Source organism: Sprattus sprattus, assembly GCF_963457725.1.
Source record: "Sprattus sprattus genome assembly, chromosome: 1".
NCBI classification, from domain to species: domain Eukaryota; kingdom Metazoa; phylum Chordata; class Actinopteri; order Clupeiformes; family Clupeidae; genus Sprattus; species Sprattus sprattus.
Window position 1 is genome coordinate 36,976,279 of NC_137920.1, and position 23,536 is coordinate 36,999,814.

A 23,536-nucleotide genomic window follows, 5' to 3' on the forward strand; every position below is an offset into this window, starting at 1 on the left:
CCCCTTTAGTGAACCCTATACTTATGAATAATGCGTTAAAACCCCTCATGTCACAACATAAGACATCCATCTTGTCAGCCGTGTTGTTGTGTTCATCAGCAGTGGGCTACAGACAGTGCATGTTGTAATGTGCAGGAGGGCCTTTATGAATCCTGGGTACAGCATGTGACACGTGTGTCGCCAGCCAGTTGTGTACTGCTGTTGCACAGTTGTGCACTGCTGCCACCCTTCCTATTCTTGTATAACTAAAATTCCCATGCACCATGTGAGCCAACATAACTAAACATAATTCGTCCAAACTAAACATAAATAAAAATGACCAACATCCATAAAACTGGGCTACAGACAGCGCATGCTGTGCTGTGTAAGGGGGCCTTTATGGGACCCGGATAAGGCATGCAGTGCGTGCTGCAGCTGTTGCCAGCCAGTTCTGGACTGTTGTTGTGTCCTGTCACACTTGCTTTCCTTGTACAACTCAAATTCTCATGCACCATGTCAGCCAACCATAACTCAACAAAACTAAACATAAACTAAATTCCCACACACCATGCCGGGCAGCCTTTCCATCTCCTGCTAAGGCAATAATACTGGTAAAGTGGCCATTAACTGTTTACCTAAATGTATCTCTTTATCTGTCTATTTCTCCTTTTTATAGCGTGATCTTTGCCTGCTAATGCAGATGGCTGTGAAGAAAATGTTTCTCATCACAATAACCATTAAGTACTTATATTGGGCAGCCTTCTCTCCGCTCTGGTATGCTGTCGTAGTCTCTTCACCTGATCTACTTGCATACAATTTACTAGCTCTACCTTTTTACCTGGCCGGCAAGCAAATGAGCCCCCCCCCCCCTTATAAGCAGACGTTCTGCTCAAGGTTTCTTCCTGTTTACTTGCCCCCGTTGCCTTCATGCTTGCTCCAGGGGTGTTCAGGATCTGGGCTCTGTAGAGCACCTTGAAACTATTTTATGTCTTGGTGCTATACACATAAATTTGACTTACACCCACACACGCAAATAAAAAGACAAATACAAACACGCACCCACACACACGTGAAAACACACATGCACACACCCACACACACAGAAAAACACCCACACCAACAAACACAAACACACACACACACACACACACATCTGTACTCTGCTAATAATGCATTGTACCCTGTTAATACCCCTCGTCCCTTACCTTCTTGGCAGCCGCAGGGCTGCTGTGTGGGCTCTGTTGAGGGCTGCAGACGACAGGGCTGCCCACCTGCTGCTGCTCCTCTGGGGGCATGCAGCGGCTCATGTAGGCACTGTAGTCCAGCAGGGGCCTGGGGCGGGCCGGAGCCGGACCGGACGAGTCCTTCTGCCGCGGCTGACTGAACAACTCGTCCAGGCTGCTGCGGCTGCTGCTGCGACTGTGTGTGGTCAGGATGGCTGGGGACAACAGAGAGATAAGAAGAAAATGTGTTACATCTGTGTGTTTGAGAGAGAGAGAGAAAGAGCGTCAGAGAGCACAGTAGAGTATACAGTATATCTAAGGAAAATATGTGTGTAAGGGTCAATCATTTGCACTGTATGTATTAGGTGAGAAATACCTGCCATGTTAAAGTCTTTGTCTGATCGGGTGCTTCTGTCTTGAGTGTTTAAGGGGGTGTATGTGTGTATCAGGGCCACTGAGATGGAAATAAAACGGACTACATTCAATCAGCCACTTCCACAGGAGTCTACATCACAGCTCCCCCCCCCCACCCCCTCACCTGGTCTGAACTGTGATAGCCCTGCAATGCCACCACTCTCCTCTCTTTTTAGAGCCATTACAGCCTCCCTCCCAGAGAAGGACAAACTCAAACAGTATGCTGTTTGAGGTACAAATGATATGCAGTATGTGGATGTTGCTTGCAGGCTTCTTATATCCTCAATCAAAGCTGAGCTGAAACACCCATCCCAGACAGAGCATTTCAAAGAGAGAGAGAAAGAGGGAGGGAGAGAGAGAGAGAGAGAGAGAGAGAGAGAGAGAGAAAGAGAGAGAAAGAAAGAGACAGACAGAGAGAGAGAGAGAGAGAGAGAGAACCTGCACAAGGGGAGGATTTTATTTTCTTCTTCCTTTTCAGATTGTTTAAGATCTATTTTTGGATGAACACCAGCGAGAGAATATTATATTTTAGCGCTCATCACCCCCTCAGTGTGTCATTTCTGAGGCTCACGGTTGAGATGGAGATGACACACACTGGGAAGAGGAAGATGCACCACTACCATCAGGCTTGTTTTTCAGTCCTCGGTCTCAAAATACTCAATCAGTGGACTTCTGTGTAGAAGATGACTAACACAACACATACTGAATGGTTGTAATGTATCATTAAAGTAACAATATGCAACAATTATACTTCAGGATTAGGGTTAGGATAAGCAGTTTTACCTTAAAAAAACTGCTTGAAAAAAATTGGGGCGCTAAAATGACTTTTAATATGGAGAATCGCCTCCGTGCCATTGCCATACCAGGGTCCATAGGCATAAAACCACTAAATGTAAGATTGCCTAACGCCGCCTGGCTTTCTACTGAACTAGTATGTAGCTTATTTGCCGTCTTGCTTTGTCTTGTGTTGCACTTGCTTGATGTTTGACTGTGTTAGGACAGTTGTTGAGTAACAAGTTTGTTATAATGTCAAAGTCAGCACATTTCAAGAGATTTTGTTAGTTTTAGCCGCTAGCATATCGTTAGCGAATAGCAATTGATCCGGAATGCTTCTCTAAGTGGTAAGGATTATTTTACAATGCAATGAAGTCTATAATGTATACTTAATAGTTTTAGCTTATCATTGACAGAGCGTTAAGATGAGTTCCTTTTGACTATGTTGTAACACACATTGTCACTTTATTAACTAAACTCGTTCTATGACACAAAGTGAAGATGCTAATGTTTACATATACATTCATGACCTTTTTCTACTCCATACAAAATAACATACTCTTCCTCAGATGTGCCATAGCAGTGCTTTAGGGCGGTATAGGATTACTCGGTATGTGATGAGGCTTCGTGGTCTGCCTGCCGGATGGAGCACTGTGGCCACTTACCACTTTTACTGAGGGGGAGGCTAGCCGCCTTCTTGGCCATCTCTGCTTTGAGCCTGGAGGCCAGCAGAAGCCTTTGGAACCACTCCTCCTTCTCACGCCCGGTCCTTCCGAACAGGTAAAGCGTTGCCAGGTGGCTCTTGGACCCCAACGGCCGACCCGCCTCTTGGCCTGGCCTCTTGGCTTCCTCCGCTCCCGCGGTGACCTCTGACTTATCCAGAAGAGAATCCGTGGGCCGCTCCTCATCTGCCTCGCTCTCGGCCTTGGACATGAAGTCGTCCTGCTTGCCCAGCTCAATGCAGACGGGGTACTTCTTATTCCAAACCCGCTTCCTGGCCAGACTCTGGGGCACCAGGTGGATCTAACACAAGAGCAAGAGTGTCTGAAAGTCAGATTTTGCTGCATCCCAATATGCTAAAACACAAGACTATTGAAATGTGGAGACAGTAAGGGTGTATCAGACACAATAACATCAATTATGTCGTTTTTTGACTGAGAAAGTAAACATACCAAAACCTAGACTGATAAAGCCTTACAGACAGTTTCGATCTAGCATACAAATGGCTACTGCAATTCTAAACAGCCCTGAATCATAGGCAGTAACGTCCCTTGAAAACAATCACTCAAACCCACACAGCGATACAGACTTCTAGATGATTTCTGCTCTTTTATACCCACACAGCGATACAGACCTCTAGATGATTTCTGCTCTCTTAAACCCACTAATCTGAAACGCCGCGGCCAGCTACCTTGCTGTCGGTAAGGTCATAGATCTTCTGGCTGACATAAGAGATGTCGTGCTTGGGCTCGTTGATGGCAGCGCGGCGGGCTACGTTCCGGTTGGGCTTGGAGAGGCGCAACGTGGAGCCCTCCAGCCGCACGAACACAGAGTGGGTTAGGGTGGCGTGGTACGTCTCCGGGTCGTAGTTCTGGATTTCATTCATCCAGCCCTGAAGAAGGGAAGGAGGGTAAGAGGTTACTTTATAAGACCCTACATCAACTCGTCCCAACATAATATGTTTGGACAAACAAAACTAAATTTCATTCACATGGGATGATACATTAAATCAAATTAGAATTGTATTCAATGGTGAAATATAATGCATTAACTGGATGAGGTAAACACTCCAAAGAGTGCGCTTCCTTGCCAGAGACCTCTGATCTACTTAGTGCAACAATGGGGAAATTCCTCAGGCCGGTTGCATCAATGCAAAAGACACACATGCCTTATGACCACAACAACCAACCCTAAAACAAATTGGTTTAAGGCAAAGTAAAAAAATTGTCTGAATAGTTAACTTATAACCACTATGACTCATAACAAAGTCATAAATGTCATGTGACAGAGGGCCATCGGAACATAAGATCACCTGCTGTACAGGTATCTGGTCATGACAACAACATTCTCAGGCCACACCTGGTAGATAAATTGGCAAATATGTAATCTGGGCAAAAAAACAAAACACTGAATAAGTTATTACACAAAGAGAAGTTGTATGGAAGAACTGTGTGTGGAAGAACTGTGTGTGGAGTAGCCTGTGGAGTAGCCTGACGATGTCATACTCATAATTCTAGTCAGAATATGAGTCTGAGTCTGCTCCGTTGAGCTGTGATTATGGGGCGTGTTTCAACGAGCCAGGAAAGAAAATGCCTCTTCGCTCAATTGGATACCTAGAACTAATCAGAGCAACGTAGTGTGACCATCTGATACAGTAAAAACTTTTACCGGATCCCGTAGGAAGGACGGCAAAAACATATTTTCGATCGACAAATGCCTTGATTGCGTTTCTTTGTTCCTCTTTCAAAGTTAAGGGGCTGTCGAGGTCTTCTAAAACCGACTCAATGGCAGAATCTACACATATTAGCTCTCCAGCGGCAGTCATGTTTGTTGAACACGAATTTGAACCGAACGCTCTTTGTTGACGTGGTTGATTACGTTAAGGTTCATCATCTGTCGATCATCGTATAAAGCCCGCCCTGGCACTTTGATTGGCTGTACTGTTTTCAACCAGGAAAAATTTCTCCCCAACGGTCGAAGAGCCAGACCGAACTTCCCGTCCAAAATGTTTTGTGGGCGGAGTTCGGGCTGGTATCCAGGCTATGTGTGGAGTACACCGACATAAGATGAGAGGCCCATTAATAAAGGTGAGCCCAGCTCAATGACTGATGTGAAATACTACAAGTCCCATCAGTCCCTCTGATAGGAACAGAAGCCCGTCAATGCAGAAGGCACTCCTGTCTCATCGATTCCATCCTCAAGAGCTCTTGATAGAAAACCATTACCTCTGGCCCTCATAATGAAACTCAGGCAGCCTATGAATATTGTTGTTGTTTTACTTCATTAACTCTTGTAGTTCTGTGCTTCATTTACCATAACGTAAGAGACCTCATTTGAGCCAACAGACCCCAGGACACCAATATTTATTAATTTGGCCACACAACTAAAATCATGTTTAGTCCACACAAAGGCAAAATAGTAGTTGTACCTCCTGGAAGTTACAGCTATGGCCTCGATGCTTCTAAAATAAGTTGATATCTTTCTCATCTTGACAATATGCAATGATAGGCTCATATTTTTTTTTTTTTAATTGAACAGCCATAAAAATGTAAGGTATGGAGCTGTCAGAGTCTTTCTGCTTTCACCTCACAACAACAGCTGCTGTTTATTCTAAACAGAGAGCATTGTTGTAAGACCTAGTCACGTTGCCTGGAGCACACAGGGAATTGTCTGTTACGTTTAACAGCGCAATTTTCTGGGGCATTTCTAAGCCCTTAAGCCCTTCAGGCAGTTAACTGCCACGGAGGACGGCCTTCATGCCAAGAGTCTAGTTCTTATTCATAATATGGAATAAGTTTGGGTCAGAACCTGTTACGGTTGCTGGAGTGCTGGACCCAAATGCACGGAACTGAAGGAACACAAAACAAGGAACAGCAGACAATTGTTTGAAGAACTAATCAACCAGGAAGTAACAAAAAGGGGTGTAAACATCGACACAAGGAACAGAGACCAAAGACATTGCAAAATATGAACACAGTGCATGAACACAGTGCAAATGTTGACAGTACACCCCCCTTAAGGGACAGCTCCAAGATGTCCCTAAAACAAAACAACAAAAGTCCAGAACAAGCCAGGTGGGTGAGAGGGCCACTCAGGAGGATGGCCTGGAGGCAGGACTGACAGATAAGGCCACACAGGTGGAGTCGATGGTGAAGACGAAACCCTTCCCGGGACCTGTCAGAAGGCCAACCAGGGGGCAGGACTGACAGCCTAAGACAGAGAGCCTTAGGCAGAGAGGCTTAGGCAGAGAGCCTTAGGAGCCAGGCAGGAGGCCTGTGGGGAAGGTGGAGCTGGAGGTCGGTGGTGGTAGGAACCACCTCGGCTGGCTGGACATCGGTTGGGGCACTGGGCAGCTGGACCTTCATGCCGCTGGGCAGCTGAGGGGAACGACATTGTCGAGATCCAAGTTTTTCTCTGGGGAACCTTCTAAAAGCCAGCCGAGTGCCCCAGAATGGGGACTCCTGGGCTTTCAGGGGACCAGGAACAGGCAGGAGCACAGGTGCTCGGAGTCTGAGATTGACTAGGGGCTAACAAGCAGTAGGCAAGCAGACAGAGGACCATGCGGCAGGACAGGAAGGGTAGCAGAGAAAGATATGGCAGGGGTAACCGACCTGGGGTTCACAGGGTGAGGGAAAATCTTCCACATAAACGAGGCAACCTCCTGGCCAAGCACAGGGCCTCGCTTCCATATGGTGGGAAAACTCAAAAAGGCAGGTTTCTCACCTAAATGTATCTCTGTTAACACCAAAATCCTTCCAGGAAAAGAAGTGTCAGCTGGGTCCATCCTGATTCTATCTTTCGGTTATGGTTGCTGGAGTGCTGGACCCAAGTGCACGACACAAAGGTTGTCTTTACTCACTGACAAGAAACATGCAGGAATTTTGCAGCGAGACGGCTGATGATCGAAACACGATAGAAACAAGGAGCTGAAGAGACAATGGCTTAAATCCACAGGGAAACTTTCCAGAGTAACTAATCACTGGTAGAACAAGGGATAACAAGAAACAGGTAGGACCAATGACTCAAGAACTAAGAAACCAGGAAGTAACAAAAAAGGGTGTAAACATCGACACAAGGAACAGTGACACAAGACATTAAAAATACTAGCTTAATAACAAAAATTAAAATAAAAGTCCATGAACACAGTGACACTGTGACAGTACCAGTTACTTTTTTCACTTCACTTCTTTTAACTTTTACTTTGATCACATTCTCTTAAATTATTCATTTTATAATGTCTGTTACGCTCTTTGAAATATTTGATGAAAAGCACTTTGAATTACCTGTATAAAATTGGTGCCGTATAAAAAAAGTCTTATCTTACAACGGCAGTCTGTTGCAAAGTGGCACACGACAAATGTATGTCTGTAGAAAATACAGAGACCCTCAGAGTTGGCGACATAATCGCTATACTTGATGAAGGCATGAATCAACAGATAACACCAGATTTGGGTTTCTAGACACCATTTTTTTCAGGATTTCCACATTTGAAATTTCCATAACCCTAATATGGCCTGATATCTGAGTAATTATTGAAAGGATCTCACAATGACAGAAGCCCTGTTAGTTGACAGTGGGGGACGTGACAGAGGAGCAGCCCACTAAGGAGATAGATAATCTCCCATCATAGAGGGGCTCCCAGAGGAGAGAGGGAGAACCATCAGAGAAGAGAGAGGGCTGGACACTCGCAACCGACGGACATCAGAGTCTGCCAGATCCGTGGAATCCGATCCATACTTGCAGAAATTTTCAGTACAGATCAGATTCCAGCTTCAGCCTTTAAAACTCTCAACAGAGGGCTCATCAGCAAATCATCCTCACTGGCTTCTAAGCGATGTGAGGCTGGCATAAACTAATTCCCAGGCCTCCCTCCCACGCCCCTGCCGTGGTGCCAGGTGATGACATCACCGGGAAAGAGAAACAAGAGTGCGGGCACGACCTGACCATCCAGCCAAGTGCCTGGGGTAAGCGGGAGAAGTGGTGGTGGTGGGGGAGGGGGGGTGAGGGGTAGGGTCCAGGGGGAGGCTTGATTACAGTCCTCCGCACAGCGGGCGATGCCAGTCCACTGTGCCATCCTCAGCAGTGGGCATAGGCTTTTGAACAACACGCTCCCCAAATTGGCAGCGATTTCGATCAGTTTCAGGGGGCCAGAGCGACTTCAATGGGCTTACCACTTCTCCCCTACCCCCCCCCCCCTTCCATGGTTTCACATGGCCACAAAGGAGATGGAGAGAACGACCTCTCTCTGTCTCTTGTCTTCCTCGCTAGCGCTACACTTCAAAGGCGTGAGGCGGCCAGCTATGAAAAATCTCATTTGATTTCATAATGGGTAGATTCTTCCTGTAAATTGAGCCTCTCTCTCCTCATAACGGAGAGCGAGTGCATTTAAATAGCGTGTCACAACAGGGTCCGCAGCTTTCATCACCATGCAGCAGTCACACAGAGAGAAACTACCAAAATGGACAAATAAAGAAAAGGATGACTCACAAACTCTGAGCTGATATTTGTCAAACTGCTCTCTCCCTGAATGAAGAATCATATTCAGCTCAACCTTCAAAAACTACTTGAATAATATGCATGGTACTGAACTCCAGTAGAAAAATATTCTAAAACATTCTATTCCGTACTTGACACATCGTGAAGTAATTATTTTCAAGAGAATAATTTTAAGAGAGCGCATGTTCTCCTTACTTTGATGTGTTATAATTAAGTGATATACCAGAGGCTCCATTTTGACGGAACCCTTTCAAAGCAAAAGTCCCTTCATGAATAATAAAAGGTGATGAAAAGTACCCACCTTAAACATCCCTGGCTCTTTGATGGCCAGCTGTGCTGTGTTGCATATCTCCTTCTGGATCCTTCTATGTCCAGCTGCCTCACCAGATCTTCTTGGTCCGGCCAGCCAAACGAATCCGATAGCCAACATGAATCCCAGAAACATCCCAAAAAACATCCAATCCACGTAGGTGGGCAGGGGCAGTACGAAGTACCCATAGGTGATGAGAGTCAGTGCAAACAGGGTCTTAAGGGGGACGCTTGGGGCTGGCTCCTCTCTCTCCAGCTCATCCTCACTGAAGGTGTCAGTGCTCGGCAGATGGTGGCCCTTACTCCTGGCGATGGAGTCATCTGTTTCGTTGTCTGTGCAGAAGTCGAAGTCCTCGCTGTACAGTTCGAAAAATTCCTCATCCTCTTGCTTGGCAAGAGCTGACATGGAGCACTTATCAAGAGCCAAGGGCATTCCTGGCTTGACACCGCGGGTGTCGGTGAGGGACTCCGCGACAGAAGAATCGTTGGCCGCTCCTTCCTCGTCGGAGTCCCCCTCCTCCTCCTTTATGCTGTAGTTGTTGTTGCTCTCCAGGTGGCCATTGAAACTGGCCAGGTTCGAGAGTTCGGAGGCACTAGTGGAGAGGCCTTTAGGGCGGTAGAGGCTTCCTGTGGAGGCACTTTCGTCGCCAATCATCTTGCTGAGCAGCTGCATGGGCTCGAACATGACCTCTGACAGCCGCCGCTTGGTTTCCTCGATGCGGGCCTCGACCTCGGAGACCTTGAACCCGAAGCGGCTGTCTGGTGAGGTCAGGGGGGACGACGGGGCAGTTTTAGAGTCGCCCCCCGTCACCGATGATGACGCCCCCGCTCCACGCGGCTGTGTGAACTGCTTGAATAGTTGCAGGCTGCGTGAATCCGGCAGGCGGAAGGACCCCGAGGCTTCCTGGGAGGTGTCGCTGGACAGGGACTTGACAAGGTTCTTCATGAGCTGGCGGTGGCTCACAGTGGGACCGAGGGGTACCCCCTCACGGGGCTCCAAGTCCGAGGACAGGGACTTTATGAGGCTGAAGAATGGCTTGTCGGTGGAGGTGAGGGTGATTGATCTTGAAGGAGACGAGCTTTTGGAAGTGGCGGAGGTATGTACTGGGCTAGTGGCAGGTTCTTTGGCAGCTGTGGAGAGTGAGCCGAATGTGAAGGGTTGGGTTGGTCCCTGGTCTTGGGGGCCTGACAGGGGTGGAAGGGTAACGGTGGAGGAGGAGGAGAACATGGGAAGCGCAGTGGGATCAGTAACGGCGCTCACGCTGTCCACTCCATATTCCAGCTCCTCACTGGCCTCCAGAGCCTCAGCGATTTTGCTGACATTGTCCAAGTTTCCAGCCAGCCCCGTTGAGGGGGGAGAGGAGGACACCGTGGTCCCATACAGCTCCTCTTCCTCCTCCTCTTCCTCCTTGCCGAGAGCGGAGAAGTGGATGGTGATGTTGTCCCGGGACAGCGAGCGCTGTACCTGCAGCCTGGGTGCGGCTGGCGGGCGTGAGGTGGGCGGCAGCAGGGGTCTCTCGGCATGACTGCCCTGCCTACTGGTCATTGCGCAGCTCCCCGCGGCTCAGAGCCTGCAGGACAAACATGGGAGGTGAGGATTAAGGTCATGATCATGCATTCCATTCAGATTTAGATTTTTCCAGTATTTATATGAAACACAGTTTATATAGAATTATACACATTTGGTGTTTAATACCAAAGTAAAAGTCTTAGTTAAACCATTTAAGATCCTCAACATTCAAGTCCTTTTGAATGTTAGATGTTACAAGTATGCAAAGTATCAAGACATTGAAGCCTACACTGTGCCTTAGAGCTGCTGTGGGCAATACTTACTAGGTAGCAGGTAGCTTTCTCTCAATTCTGATCATGTAAAAGTAAGCTCTGAGATAAAAATGTGGTCGACTCTATTCAGGGTTTTGTCATCAGCAGCAAAAGATTTCAACACTTAACCGATCAGGCATAACATTACATCACATCCCGCCTGTCCGTTATTTGCCACGTGAAGACCAAACAGAGGGCCTTATACCAAAAGTCTGGAAGCTAGTAAGAACGGTCACTGCTGTTCTTAACCCTGTAACAAATGGTTGAAAAACAGGAAATGAGTGGTAAGTCCTCTCTGTGTGACACACCCACACAGAAGCTGACTTGGTAACGCACACTAATGCGGTGCAGAAAAACACTGACTGATGCTAAGCTTACACTGAGGCACTCAGGAGCCCCTTCAGTTTGTTTGCTTGGTTCTCCTCCGAGCCTCTCCACAGTGGACTCGCTCCCATTAAGGAAGCCTCCTACAATAAATCTGTGTTTTAACTACGGGCAGACTGCAGATTCATGGAGGTACATAAACAGCCTGTAGACTGTTTGCCTTGTCAAAACTGCCCAGATATTGACCAATATCTTATATGTCCATCCATTATCCATTATTTGTCAACACTGTTTTTCTCCTGGTGATGCCTCAGTGTCACCATTGATCTGCAGTGCTCTGGTTGCCTCGATATAAAATTTCACTGAAATCCACCTTGGGGTCATGCATCTTAAAATTGAAAGTGGGAAATCGAAGAAGGACATTTTTTCTCCAGTTTCCTGTCTTTTGCGGAGTGCACTGTTAACCGTAGACTCTGATGGTTAGAGTGTGTGTGAGTGGAGGCTCCCCCTCTAGCTATGGTATGGATGTTGCCAACATCTAGCATCTTCAGCTACACTGGTTAATAGGATTAGGTTTTTGGGTTGGAGAGCTGGACCACAATTCTGCCTGGAGCCTTGAAATGAAGCCTTTGAAAAAAATGTTCTGTTCACCATCAACATACAAAAACACACCGTGCTTCAGAAAATATCTATAATGTTTGGCTGCTCTAATCCTTCTACACAGAAGTAAATACATTTGACAGAGCTGCAGAAACCACAGTGTTGGCGCATGTTTGTGTGTGTGTATGCTTGTCCATAGCAGACCGACAGTATCTCTCTCCCCCCCCCCCCCCCCCCCCCCGATCTTGTGTTCACACGCTCAAACAAACCTCTAGGCACAAAAAAAAAAAACTGCCAAAGTCTTCCTTTCCCTTTTGAAGATAAAACCATGCTCAAACAAGAACAAAAAAGAGCTTTGAAGTCAGTTGATGCGATTGAGAAAAAAAAAAGAAGCTGTTGGATGGGGCTCTGATCAAACCATGTATACAGGATGAGGTGAGAGGACTGGGAAGAAACACTGCGTTGGCCCACTTAATGTTTTCACCACTGTTTTTAGAGGACTTGATGTCTGGATGGGGTGCATTAGATCTGTGAGAATGAAGCAGTCATAATAGACTTCTAGGTCAAGATGGAGACAGACCGATTTTATATCACCAGATAGTTCACAAACATTGAAAAGGGAAAATTACATATTGGAGCATAGTGAGTTGAAAACATGCAATACGTACAAAAACACAAACACTGTGTGTTCTCCTACTGCAGTGTTTCTTCCATAGTCCTCAAAGAAGGACAGGGATAAAACAGGAGTATATCAGATTGCCACTAATAATTACAAGAAAAGACGGTGCTCCTGTTCAAAGTCATCATGACTAATAGGTACTAATTTAGTCTGTCCTCTTTTTTCAGCTTGCAAATGGTGATGTGATGAAATAATAACCACACTGGCCAATTAGATCTGGACTCAATAGCCCACATGACTTCCCACCCACCCAATCACTGTCTGTCAGTCATCCTGAAATCTTTACCCCTTATCATATTACTATGTTCAGAGGAAGATTGGCTCAAGTCTCAAGCTCGCTTTCATCCAGTTGCTTTACTTATTACATAAGGTAAATCAATAAAAGCTGCAGTGAACTGAATGAGGTGAACTCGACTCACAAATCATTATTTATGTCAACATTTTACGGTTAAAGATGAGGATAGAGAAGGACACAAATGACAAACGCAGGGCCACAATAAAAGCATTCAATGAGAAGAGACTTCATAAAATAGTTTTGAAAAGAACTTTGCTCATTTTATATTGCACCCTGAGATGTTGAAAATAGTGTCTGGGCAGGAACTCAAAAAAGATGTAACCGTGAATGATTAAGACATCATTCTTCCCACAGTATGACATACTGGCTAACGATCTGAAACTCCAAGGTAGAGCAGACATCAGACAATGTTCTTGTCAATAACTGACTTCCACAGTTACTTTACTACATCAAAGCTTTTGACTAAATCCTGGTGCCATTCTGCACCTTCAAAGGGTCATTTAATGTGAAGGCCTCATTAAGACTCCGCTCCTGCAGTGGTTTAAAGCAGGTGAACTGGCATGAAGTTGCACATTAATCTCAGAGCTTACCATGTGAACAGCATGGGATTCAAAGGCAAAAAAACAACTTATATTTGCTTTTATGCTTTTTATCCCTTCTCTCCCTCCCCTCCCCTTTTATTCAGTTCCATAAGCAAAAGCAATAAGCCAAGATCCAAATGCTTTGGGAACATATACAAACACACACACACAAACAAACAAACTAAAACGCACAGATAAACACACACACACACACAAGAAAACAATCCCTTGTTTCGAACACCAGTTGTCTTGTGCTGTGTTGTGACAGTGTGTCATCAGGCAGTGACTACAGTAAGTGATGAGAGCGTGTGACACTGCAATAAACAGACACAACGGCTCTCACAAGACTTAGGGCAAAGGCAACAGAGCCTTTGTCTCTCTCTCTCTCTCTCTCTCTCTCTCTCTCTCTCTCTGAGAGACACACACACGACTAAGGGCAAAGGCAATAGAACCTGAGACACACACACACACACACACAGACACACACACACAGACACACACAGACACACACACACAGACACACACACACAGAGACACAGAGACACACACACACACACACACACACACACACAGAGAGACACACACACACACACACACACACACACACACACACACACACACACACACACACACACACACACACTTCTCCATCTATAATTCATCGCCCTGACATCAGTGTGCTACAGCCCTGCCAATAATTTAGCTTAGACTTCAGTGAAGCCAGTGATCACTCCACAAGAGCAAGATGATAAAGATAGCAGAACCAATGGATGGCATTGGCCATTTCTCTCTCTCTCATCCACTCTCCGGTGTGTCTGTCTGCCGGGCTGACTGACTGTTACTCCCTCTTTTGAAGTCATGCAGGGACAGGAGGTCTGTTGTCTATGAGGAATGTCAATGTGAAAGAGGAGGCTATACCAGACATCATGCTCACTGGCACATTGGAGTACCAGAGCATATTCAAACCACTGTTGGTGCTGCTTCAAGTATTCATATCATATATTATATTATGTATATATATATATATGAGTTATATTTAACTATGTAAAGCAGTTCATAGGTTGGAAAGAGAATGCAGCAGTTCAAGTAAACTCAAATCCCTGTCTTTGGATGCCGATTTCAAGGTGACATTTTTTGTGAAGACTTTCATGTATTCTGGCGCTAGCACAAATATGTCCTCATTGTTTTTGCATTTGAAACACAACTGATACTGTGTGGTCTACACATTCCTTTAAACTGAAACTCTGAAGAAGTTGCCAATATTTTGGAAAACATTCCAGATTTACTCTTCGAGAGCGTCCCTAGTGGGATTTCAACCACTGGCAGCAACTCTTAAAACATCATATTCCCACAGTGGGGACTGAATCCCCCTCTGGGAGGGTCTGACGTTCTCACAACTCAAGGAAAATGACAATTCAAAGAAAACATTCTTTCTTGCTATTTTTTGATGACTTGGCACTTCCTTGGAATTCTAAATTACCAAATTAGTAAAACAATATTAGGTTTCCACCCTGCAGTCGGCGATTCTAATCCAATACACTTATCCTCAAATTCAACAAATTGCTCCTCATTGCTTGGTGAGCATTCTGTCTGAGCACTTAAAGAAACTCTGGTGTTCCTACACAGTCCTCCTGGCTCTGTAAATGGGAAATGTTCCTATAAGCTGACCAGACAAACAGGCTTGGACCTGTGCTGTTGCATTTCATCGTTTCTTATGTATTCATGCGCTGGGCATGCTGAAGTGATCAGCGAAATGTGGACGGTGGCAGTGGGTGCTGGCCACTGTCACATGTCGCAGTGCTGCATCATCCCCCCTCTTCCAGAGCCAAGTTTTTGGAACACAATGACACCATTCTGTGGCAGCATTCCACAGTCTGTCAAAAATGGACCTAATTCTGTCTCATTCAAATACGTCACGTGTCTCCACATCAACACCAACTCACAAAATGTCTCTCACACACACACACACACACACACACACACACACACACACACTCTCTATTCTTAGGCCTACAGTACAGGCAGGTCTTTCTAAACAGCCCAACGCGGTCTCTAGGCGACACACCCACCCATTGCTTCAGCCGTGAGTCGTCCTCCTAGCCAGATAAAACAAACTTCACACCACAGCTTTCTTCCAATCCCACTCAAACTCGTCAACAGCTGGAGCACGGACTCCTCCTCCCTTCACCACTCCTTATTGTAGACGCTCAGTCACAGTCCACTGATACCAATACATCCAGCACTTCACCGTAGGCAAACCTCCAGCAATAGTAGAGAGCTAGTCTGCATTTACCATCTCCTTTAACTCCGTTGACAACAACATGGATAACAATGAACAAATGCAGTCAGAAAACTGCTGCTGGAAGAGAATGGGCTCAGACACCGCTCTACACCAAAACAAAATCCTCATAACCTCACACACACACACAGACACACACAGACACACACAGACACACACAGACACACACAGACACACACAGACACACACACACACACACACACACACACCCAGAGTACCGACGCTCATTACCGCAAGCGCCTCTCTAATTATGGCACTGTGATGATCTTATTAGGAGAGGAGGCATGATGTAGATCATCAGAGCGCCTGTCACATCACATCACGGGCGTTTATCAAGTGCGAGGCAAAGCACCACCCACACTGTCGAGCAGAGTCAGTCGAGACAGAGCACTTAGCAGCTGATTTCTGTTCGACTCAAACAGAGTCGTCAAGGCGGGATGTCAGAGACAACAAACTTGTTTGTTCCTTTGCAGAGCAAACTGCAGGGGAAAGGAGTCGAGTGTACCCAACCCTTAGAGTTGCAATCAATGAAGACACAGCATACAACACCATGGGCCATTTATAGCCAGTTAGTCAGTTGTATAATGCCTGATCATGATCATCATGACTGTCTGCTAAAAGGTAAAAAGTAAATACTTACTGTATTGTATGTTTACTGTATACGTCAGTAAACTTGACATACATCCCAACTGCACAGGCTATAGAAATGTCAGATATGGACACGGGTAGGACTGTTATATAAACCTCAAGAACACTGCCCTGGTGCCATAGCACCATTCTTAATCAGATAACCAGTTGCCATGCCAACAAGTGAGTTTCCCCAACAAGTCTGACCCAGGACAGGATAATGACCCAGTTGTTAAGGTGCTATGGTTTTTGGAAAACAAATCACCAACAAACATATCTACAGAGAAGTCATAAAGAATAGACTAGGCATTCATGTCTAATTGAGTCAATATGGGAATCTGGCTCACCTGGTCACAGAATGTAAATGGTTAGATGACCCTGGAATAATGGGAATGTATGCGAATGTTAAAGTTTAGCGGTAAAAGAGCATATTGCGTAAAATGGTTAATCATATGAGTATAGAGACTGATATCATAATATCATTACTAAAAATGTAGATACAAAGCCGGTAATATGTTTTGTTACAGAGCCTGCAACAGAGGAATAGCCCTAATGTGTTACTTCAACAGCTCTTAGTATATATAGGCTACCGGAACGCTAACTAGCTCCCTGGGGAACCTTATCGATGTAAAATCCACTCACTGTCACAACAGAGATAGCCAGACTTGTCAAGCCAGTTTATTCTGGTTTAGCTGACAGCAGCCGTCCTCTTAAGGGAGATACGACTTACAGGGTCTGTCCCTCAGAAAACACACAAACATCCACGCGCACACGCACAGGCACAGGCACAGGCGCACATGCACAGGCACAGGCACAGGCACAGGCACAGGCACAGGCACAGGCACAGGCACAGGCACAGGCACAGGCACAGGCACAGGCGCACACACACACACACACACACGTGGAAACCAGGCACAGTTGCTTCACACTTCATCACCAACTGATAAAAGACTTCAGTGAGCGGAGAACCGCAGACTAATTATCATCGTCGTCGCCATCTGACGCTGTGCTGGGATCAGTCATTCACCAGACGACATCTCTGCAAGTATAAGACTATCAGGAGAATCAGTGTACTTGGGAGTTGTTGTTGTGCTTCAGAAGGAAAAATAGGACAGAGGAGAGAGAAGGACCAGACCTTCATGCCTCAATCCATTCATGCCCTAATCCTCTAAGACCTCAGTAAATGTCAGCCACTATCATTTCAAATGGCAAAGAACAAAAGCTGTAATTATGCTGCCAGAATGCCAAACAGTCATCTTTTCAGAAGAATAATGCTGCCCACAACAGACAACTGTGTATGTGTGTGTGTGTGTGTGTGTGTGTGTGTCTCTGTGTGTGTCTCTGTGTGTGTGTGTGTGTCTCTGTGTGTGTGTGTGTGTGTGTGTGTTTCTGTGTGTGTATGTGTGTGTATGTGTATGTGTATGTGTGTGTGTGTGTGTGTGTGTGTGTGTGTGTCTCTGTGTGTGTCTGTGTCTGTGTGTGTGTGTGTGTCTCTGTGTGTGTGTGTGTGTTTCTGTGTGTGTGTGTGTGTGTGTGTGTGTGTGTGTGTGTGTCTCTGTGTGTGTCTGTGTGTGTGTGTGTGTGTGTGTGTGTCTGTGTGTGTGTGTTTCTGTGTGTGTATGTGTGTGTGTGTGTCTCTGTGTGTGTCTCTGTGTGTGTGTGTGTGTTTCTGTGTGTGTATGTGTGTGTGTGTGTGTGTGTCTGTGTGTGTGTGTGCATATGTGTGCATGTGTGTGCGTGCCCATGTATGTATGTGGTGTGTGCGTATGTGTGGGTGTGTACTGAAACAAGGCAATTGCTTTCATCCCTTTCAGCAGAGCATAAATTCCACAATAAAAACAGAAATCTTATATCTATATCAGGATACAGCCCTCTAAAACTAAGGGAACATAATCAGAGCGTGAGCCAGAGACATCCAGCAGTGAATGTAAGCCAGTTAGCCTGTGTTTTACATCTAAACTGCCCCCAAGAGAGATGGGCATAATCTCAGCCCACTGCACCTGGCCCAGGTTTCACTAGCGTTGGATTAGCGCTAATCCTATGCTATCCCTCTACTTAAGAGTGGCTTTATCATAACACTACCAACAGATTTCACTCGCTGGCCATGTTGTTCTCAAAGAGGTACAGCTGCTGATTCCCTGCAGAGCCCTGGCCAGTGTCTTCATGTGTAGGTTTTTTAATTTTTTAGAAAATAGCTAGCCGCTACCCCACTGGGCTGTTGCTAGCAGTGTCTTGAGAAAAAGCAATTTACTGGGCTATTTAGGATAACAGTACCTTGGGTGCAGGAAAGGAAAAGAAAAGAGGAAGAAAGAAAACGTGTTTTTTAGCCTTCTGCGAATCCCTCACAGCCTCTTTGTGAGTTACATGATGTAATATACAGCAAATTCGTGTTAAACCGCTTGACTGCCTTGCTAACAACTGCCGGCGAATGTAAAATGTGGAGTAATAATCTTTCCAATTATGGGGAATAGTCGGTGTGGGTCCGCCGGGTATAAAAATGTCTTTGTGCTAATGCCATTGACACACAGGCAGGGATAAGAAAAAGGGGATTAGAAAGGAGTGGGGCGGCTGGTGAATGGGCGCGCAGGCAGCCCCGCGTACTAGGGCTTTGCACAGACTTAGCTAATGGCTTTTTGCTGAGCGTGGCAAGAAGGGTTCCTGAGGGAACCGGCTCAGAACGGAAGTTCCAGTAACCACCTCTCCACCAGTAACTAATCTAGGAACAGCTCTCCCCCTACAGTGTCATGGCTATTACCCTTATGGCCGACAGCAACTCGTTTCAGTAAGCAATAAGAGCCCTCATCGGAGTGAAATGACCCAATAACCCAAACTTCAGACAGCGGAGTGTTCAGTGGAGGCTCAATTACCCGTGTGGCACTATCAGAGGGTGTCAAGCCTACACAGCTCAGGCCCCCAGGGTTCGCCCCACCAAACAGCATTTCTGGTTAATCGCCATGTTCACCTGCTTGTTCAACCAGGTGATGATGCACAAGACGGATGACACCTGTCAAAACAACTCAAGAACATTTTGTTCCACTGAGAGAGGAAGATATGACGAGAGGGACCAATTAATACAGGGAGGTATAGCCTTTTCCGAAGACGAGGCCTCAAGATGGAGACTACACAGAGGAAACCACCCAATCCTTGAACCTATCCATGAAGGTTTATTCTCGGCCCCCTGAAAAAACCCTTGTCCACCCTTTCCCATCCAGACACAAGCCAGGGCTTCAAACTCCCAATTTCACATTGGGATTGAATTTGGCAGCACCGTATGTCATGAAGCCCCACAGGTATCCCCCCTCTGTCTTAACTGACAGCCTCTGAGAGACAACCACAGAGGAGCGTGGGTCAGTCTGTCAGCAGTGCTGGGAGCCGCAGACGCCTTAATTGGCTTTGGTCCTTGTCCGCGGTCTCCAGCCTTCAGCTGTGCAATCATCCGGCTAACTGCCTGATGGTACAGCGGGGACCTGAGGGGGTAAATAAAAGGCAAGGACTGCTACCTCTCACTGACGAGCAGGCAGGCGGGCAGGGGCTGCACTTTCGTGTCTGATGATCCGAACAAAAGAAATACCAGGCACTTACAGGCCCTGGGCTGAGGCAGGAAAAACCCGTTCGCTTGCTCGCTCACTCGCTCGCAGTTTCAGTGTTTGTCGCCAATGTGGGCTAAACCAACATTCTTGTGTAGAACACTTTTCAATTTGACAATCAACAGTTTACACTGGCACTTTTTTTTGCCTGACATGGCTTTTAACATTGACACAGCATGTTGACATACTTAAACATGTACAAGGAAATGGGAGATAAGGGGACAGGGTTAAATGTTGATGAGGTGTTCTTAAAAGGGGAACTATGGGATATATGGAACGAGGACAAAGGCACGTTTGAGTAAGACAGGGACAGTTTTGCGAACGAGAGTGACCAGAGTGACTAAGCTTGAGGAAGTATGGAGAGTCATCACGGGTCCCCAAGGAACGACTGAAAGAGAGATTGAGCGAGAGAGACAGAGAGAGAGAGAGAGAGAAAGAGACATTGCCCTGGGATGGCGTCACCAATCTGTGAGATCCGCCAGGGCTGCATTCTCTCAATCTGATGCCCCACTGCCCGGTCACAACCACTCTGAGAGCATATGCCAAAATAAACAAGCTGTCCACTCTTGTTATCTGCCAGAGATAAACGTGGCAAAAGGCTATTCGACATGCTGCTGCCCAGCAGCTCTGTGCAAGTTTGTTTAATATTCAGAGGTTGAGATTCACCCCAGCAATGATTTACTCAGTTACCTTAACTTAATGACAGCACTTAACAGGTGAAGTAACTGATCCAGCATGGTAAGTGGAGCTCATTACTTTTGAATGAGAGACCAGGCTCAAATCATGTCCAGACAAAGTGCTTTGTGTGACACGCATGTCTCTTGTTACTAGCTGGGACTAAGGCAGTAGTGTCGCTGTCACAAGCACAGGCCAACAGCTTCCCTGAGTGTTCAGCCAATGACAGGCCAGCAAGAACACTGTCTCACTGTCACGGCTGGCATGTCGAGTTCACATACGGGTCAGTGTGTTTTATTGGGGATACGATTACTGATGGGCTGGTCTGCCAAAATGGATTTCTGGTCAATAATTCAGAGAGCTCAGCTACAGAACGAGGGTGTGATTACAGTTACTGGAGGCAAGTCATCCAAGGCCGCAAGTGACGCATTTTGAGGTGACCGAAACAACTCTGTAGTGTCCATAATCTTACATTAGGAAAAACAAAACCTGACAAACACACAGAAGACATGGTTTTATGCACAGTCTACATGAAATGCCATTAAAACCTTCTCAAGCTATTGTGTATGTGACTAGCTCTCTTTGATACACTTGCACTCTTGAAAGTCACCCAAGACTTAAACTGAGACGTGGCAGTATAAATAATAATATATAACACAGTAACCTGTGGAAATAACATAAGTCAAAGAAAAAAGTCAAAGCATTCTAATCCGAAAAATTTGAAGTTCAAATTCTGTCCTACAACTCAGGTCACGGCTCATCAAATGGGTGAGCTCTGTAAAATCGGAAAAAGGCAATGAAAAAAAATCCTGTAATGATGCTGATGACACACATCACAAAGCCTAGCATGGCTGGGAGAAGCTGTGCCTGATGCACCTGGGACATGCAGGAGGCCTGATGCACCTGTGACATGCAGGAGGCCTGATGCACCTGTGACATGCAGGAGGCCTGATGCACCTGTGACATGCAGGAGGCCTGATGCACCTGTGACATGCAGGAAGCTGAGGCCCTGATGCACCTGTGACATGCAGGAAGCTGAAGCTCCTGTGACATGCAGGAGGCTGATGCTCCTGTGACATGCAGGAAGCCGAGGCCCTGATGCTCCTGTGACATGCAGGAGGCCTGATGCACCTGTGACATGCAGGAAGCCGAGGCCCTGATGCTCCTGTGACATGCAGGAGGCCTGATGCACCTGTGACATGCAGGAAGCTGAGGCCCTGATGCACCTGTGACATGCAGGAAGCTGAAGCTCCTGTGACATGCAGGAGGCTGATGCTCCTGTGACATGCAGGAAGCCGAGGCCCTGATGCTCCTGTGACATGCAGGAGGCTGATGCACCTGTGACATGCAGGAGGCTGAAGCTCCTGTGACATGCAGGAGGCCGAGGACCGGGGCCATGGGACTGTGAAGGCTAGTCCTGTGAGATGCTAGTGCCAGCATATGTGCGCTGAGACTTGAGGATCTGAGGCAGTTCAGGATCCGTGATGTTTTCCATCATTGTGGCATTTGCTTTGTTTCCTTTGTTTGCTCCATTAGAGAGAGAATAGTGTGGCAGGTACAGACAGTATCGAAAAAAAACAAGGTATTTTTGTCCTGCCTTTGGTGTTGTTTTCGCCTCGCTTTAGTTTTTTTCCTGGCAAACTGAGGAGCTGTCTGGAAAACACACAAATGATGCGGACGCGCAGCAAAATAACAAGACAGCAACACAGGCCCATTAGCTGTCCAGCGTGACACCTTGACATTTCAATTCCGTCTCGACGTCTCTGCTCCAGCCGTCGCCGGCTCGCTTGAGGGACACTGTCAGCGTTTGGCGACTGATGCCAGACACCTCACAGTGCCACCTCAGAGTGAGAGCCTGCACGACAAAAACTTCAAAGAACACCGGCTGAAGGGAGCTGAAAGTGAGAAATGTCACTTCGGCGGAGATATAAGGGAAAGGGGGCTGGCACATGGGAGAGGCTTTCGAGAGCTAGACTTTTTTCCCCCATCCAATTGTCCCTGTGCGGAGGCTGCCAGCCGGCAGGCTTGTGAGAGATGCTGCACCCTCCTCCACCCCTCCCCCCACTCGAAAGATCCGTCCTTCTGCAGCCTACTCGGCTGGACAGGCAGCCTAAATTTAGGCGACGGAGAGCGGAGAACGGAGAGCTGATGATTCGTCACTGTGTGACATTCCGCACTCCGGCTCGAGAGATGACCTCTCAGGTGATGAGGACACGGACAGCGACATGCGGTGGCAAATTGTCCGGGAAAAACAAACTCATTTGTTACATTTACGGAAAATGGTATTTTGTTTGTGGACACGGAGTCAAATGTTTGGACCTGGGGTTGGTGCTGTCTCTGAGACAGTGCACTGATTGTACAATCTTGTATTCTGGTCAAGCTCCCTATTTCAACACAAGGCTATTATCTTGAATTATATAAGAAGCAGGTTAGAAAAAGAAATCTTCTGAGAGGAGATAAGACACAGGAATCTAGGCCAAGAAGCAATTGCTCTGTTCATTCTCACAAGCATATCTTCTTTCTCAGGGAAAACAAATCACTCAGGTGTGGCCACATTGTTGCTGAGATTTCCTTACAAATCACTGCAGATTGCATTCCAGTTTGGTATCAAGAGAAACTGTCTAGGTCACAACAATCAGCAATTGACTAAAAATGAGCGACCCTAGCCTGTCAGGCACACTGCAAAGGCCACAACCGGACAGGATACAAAAGGGCAAGTCAGTTGCTGTGTCCTGTATCCTTGGGAGTTTCATCTTTATATTAGCGGCGGTGACAGCCAGTCTGGCCTGTAAAATGGCAAGAATTTGTGTCCGTTCTTCAGTAAATATTTAACAACAGGCACCAAAACATAACAAAGGACAACTGTCCCAGATAAGTTGATTAACCTGATACACTGCTATATGTCTGTGCAGGCGAGGAGTTACAATTATACTGCAGAATTAAGTAAAGTAAGTAAAGTAAAAAAAAAAATGTTTTTACCATGAGATCAGGTTCACATGGCTGTGGGTGTTGTTGACACTGCTCTGGGGAAATGGGCGGTGGACACCCCGTCACGGCCTATGTCTACTGTGCTCAAACAAAAGCAGCTACTTCCTGCTTGACCACACAGTCTAGCCACACCCACAGTCATCTG

The 23,536-nt window shown here is 46.5% G+C and overlaps 1 protein-coding gene across 2 annotated transcripts in view; it reads right to left on the reverse strand.

Moving 5' to 3' along the window:
* Positions 1-23,536, reverse strand: part of LOC308376553 (testis-expressed protein 2-like) — a 41,603-nt gene that overhangs the window by 13,291 nt on the left and 4,776 nt on the right. For both annotated transcript variants that reach the window (XM_080852929.1, XM_080852928.1), the window contains exons 3-6: positions 8,908-10,486; positions 3,802-4,002; positions 3,056-3,413; positions 1,185-1,417 (exon numbers count right to left, since the gene is read on the reverse strand). In XM_080852929.1, the coding sequence (XP_080709055.1) occupies positions 1,185-1,417; positions 3,056-3,413; positions 3,802-4,002; positions 8,908-10,461 (2,346 nt within the window). In that variant the 5' untranslated portion in view covers positions 10,462-10,486. The remainder of the gene's footprint in view (positions 1-1,184; positions 1,418-3,055; positions 3,414-3,801; positions 4,003-8,907; positions 10,487-23,536) is intronic.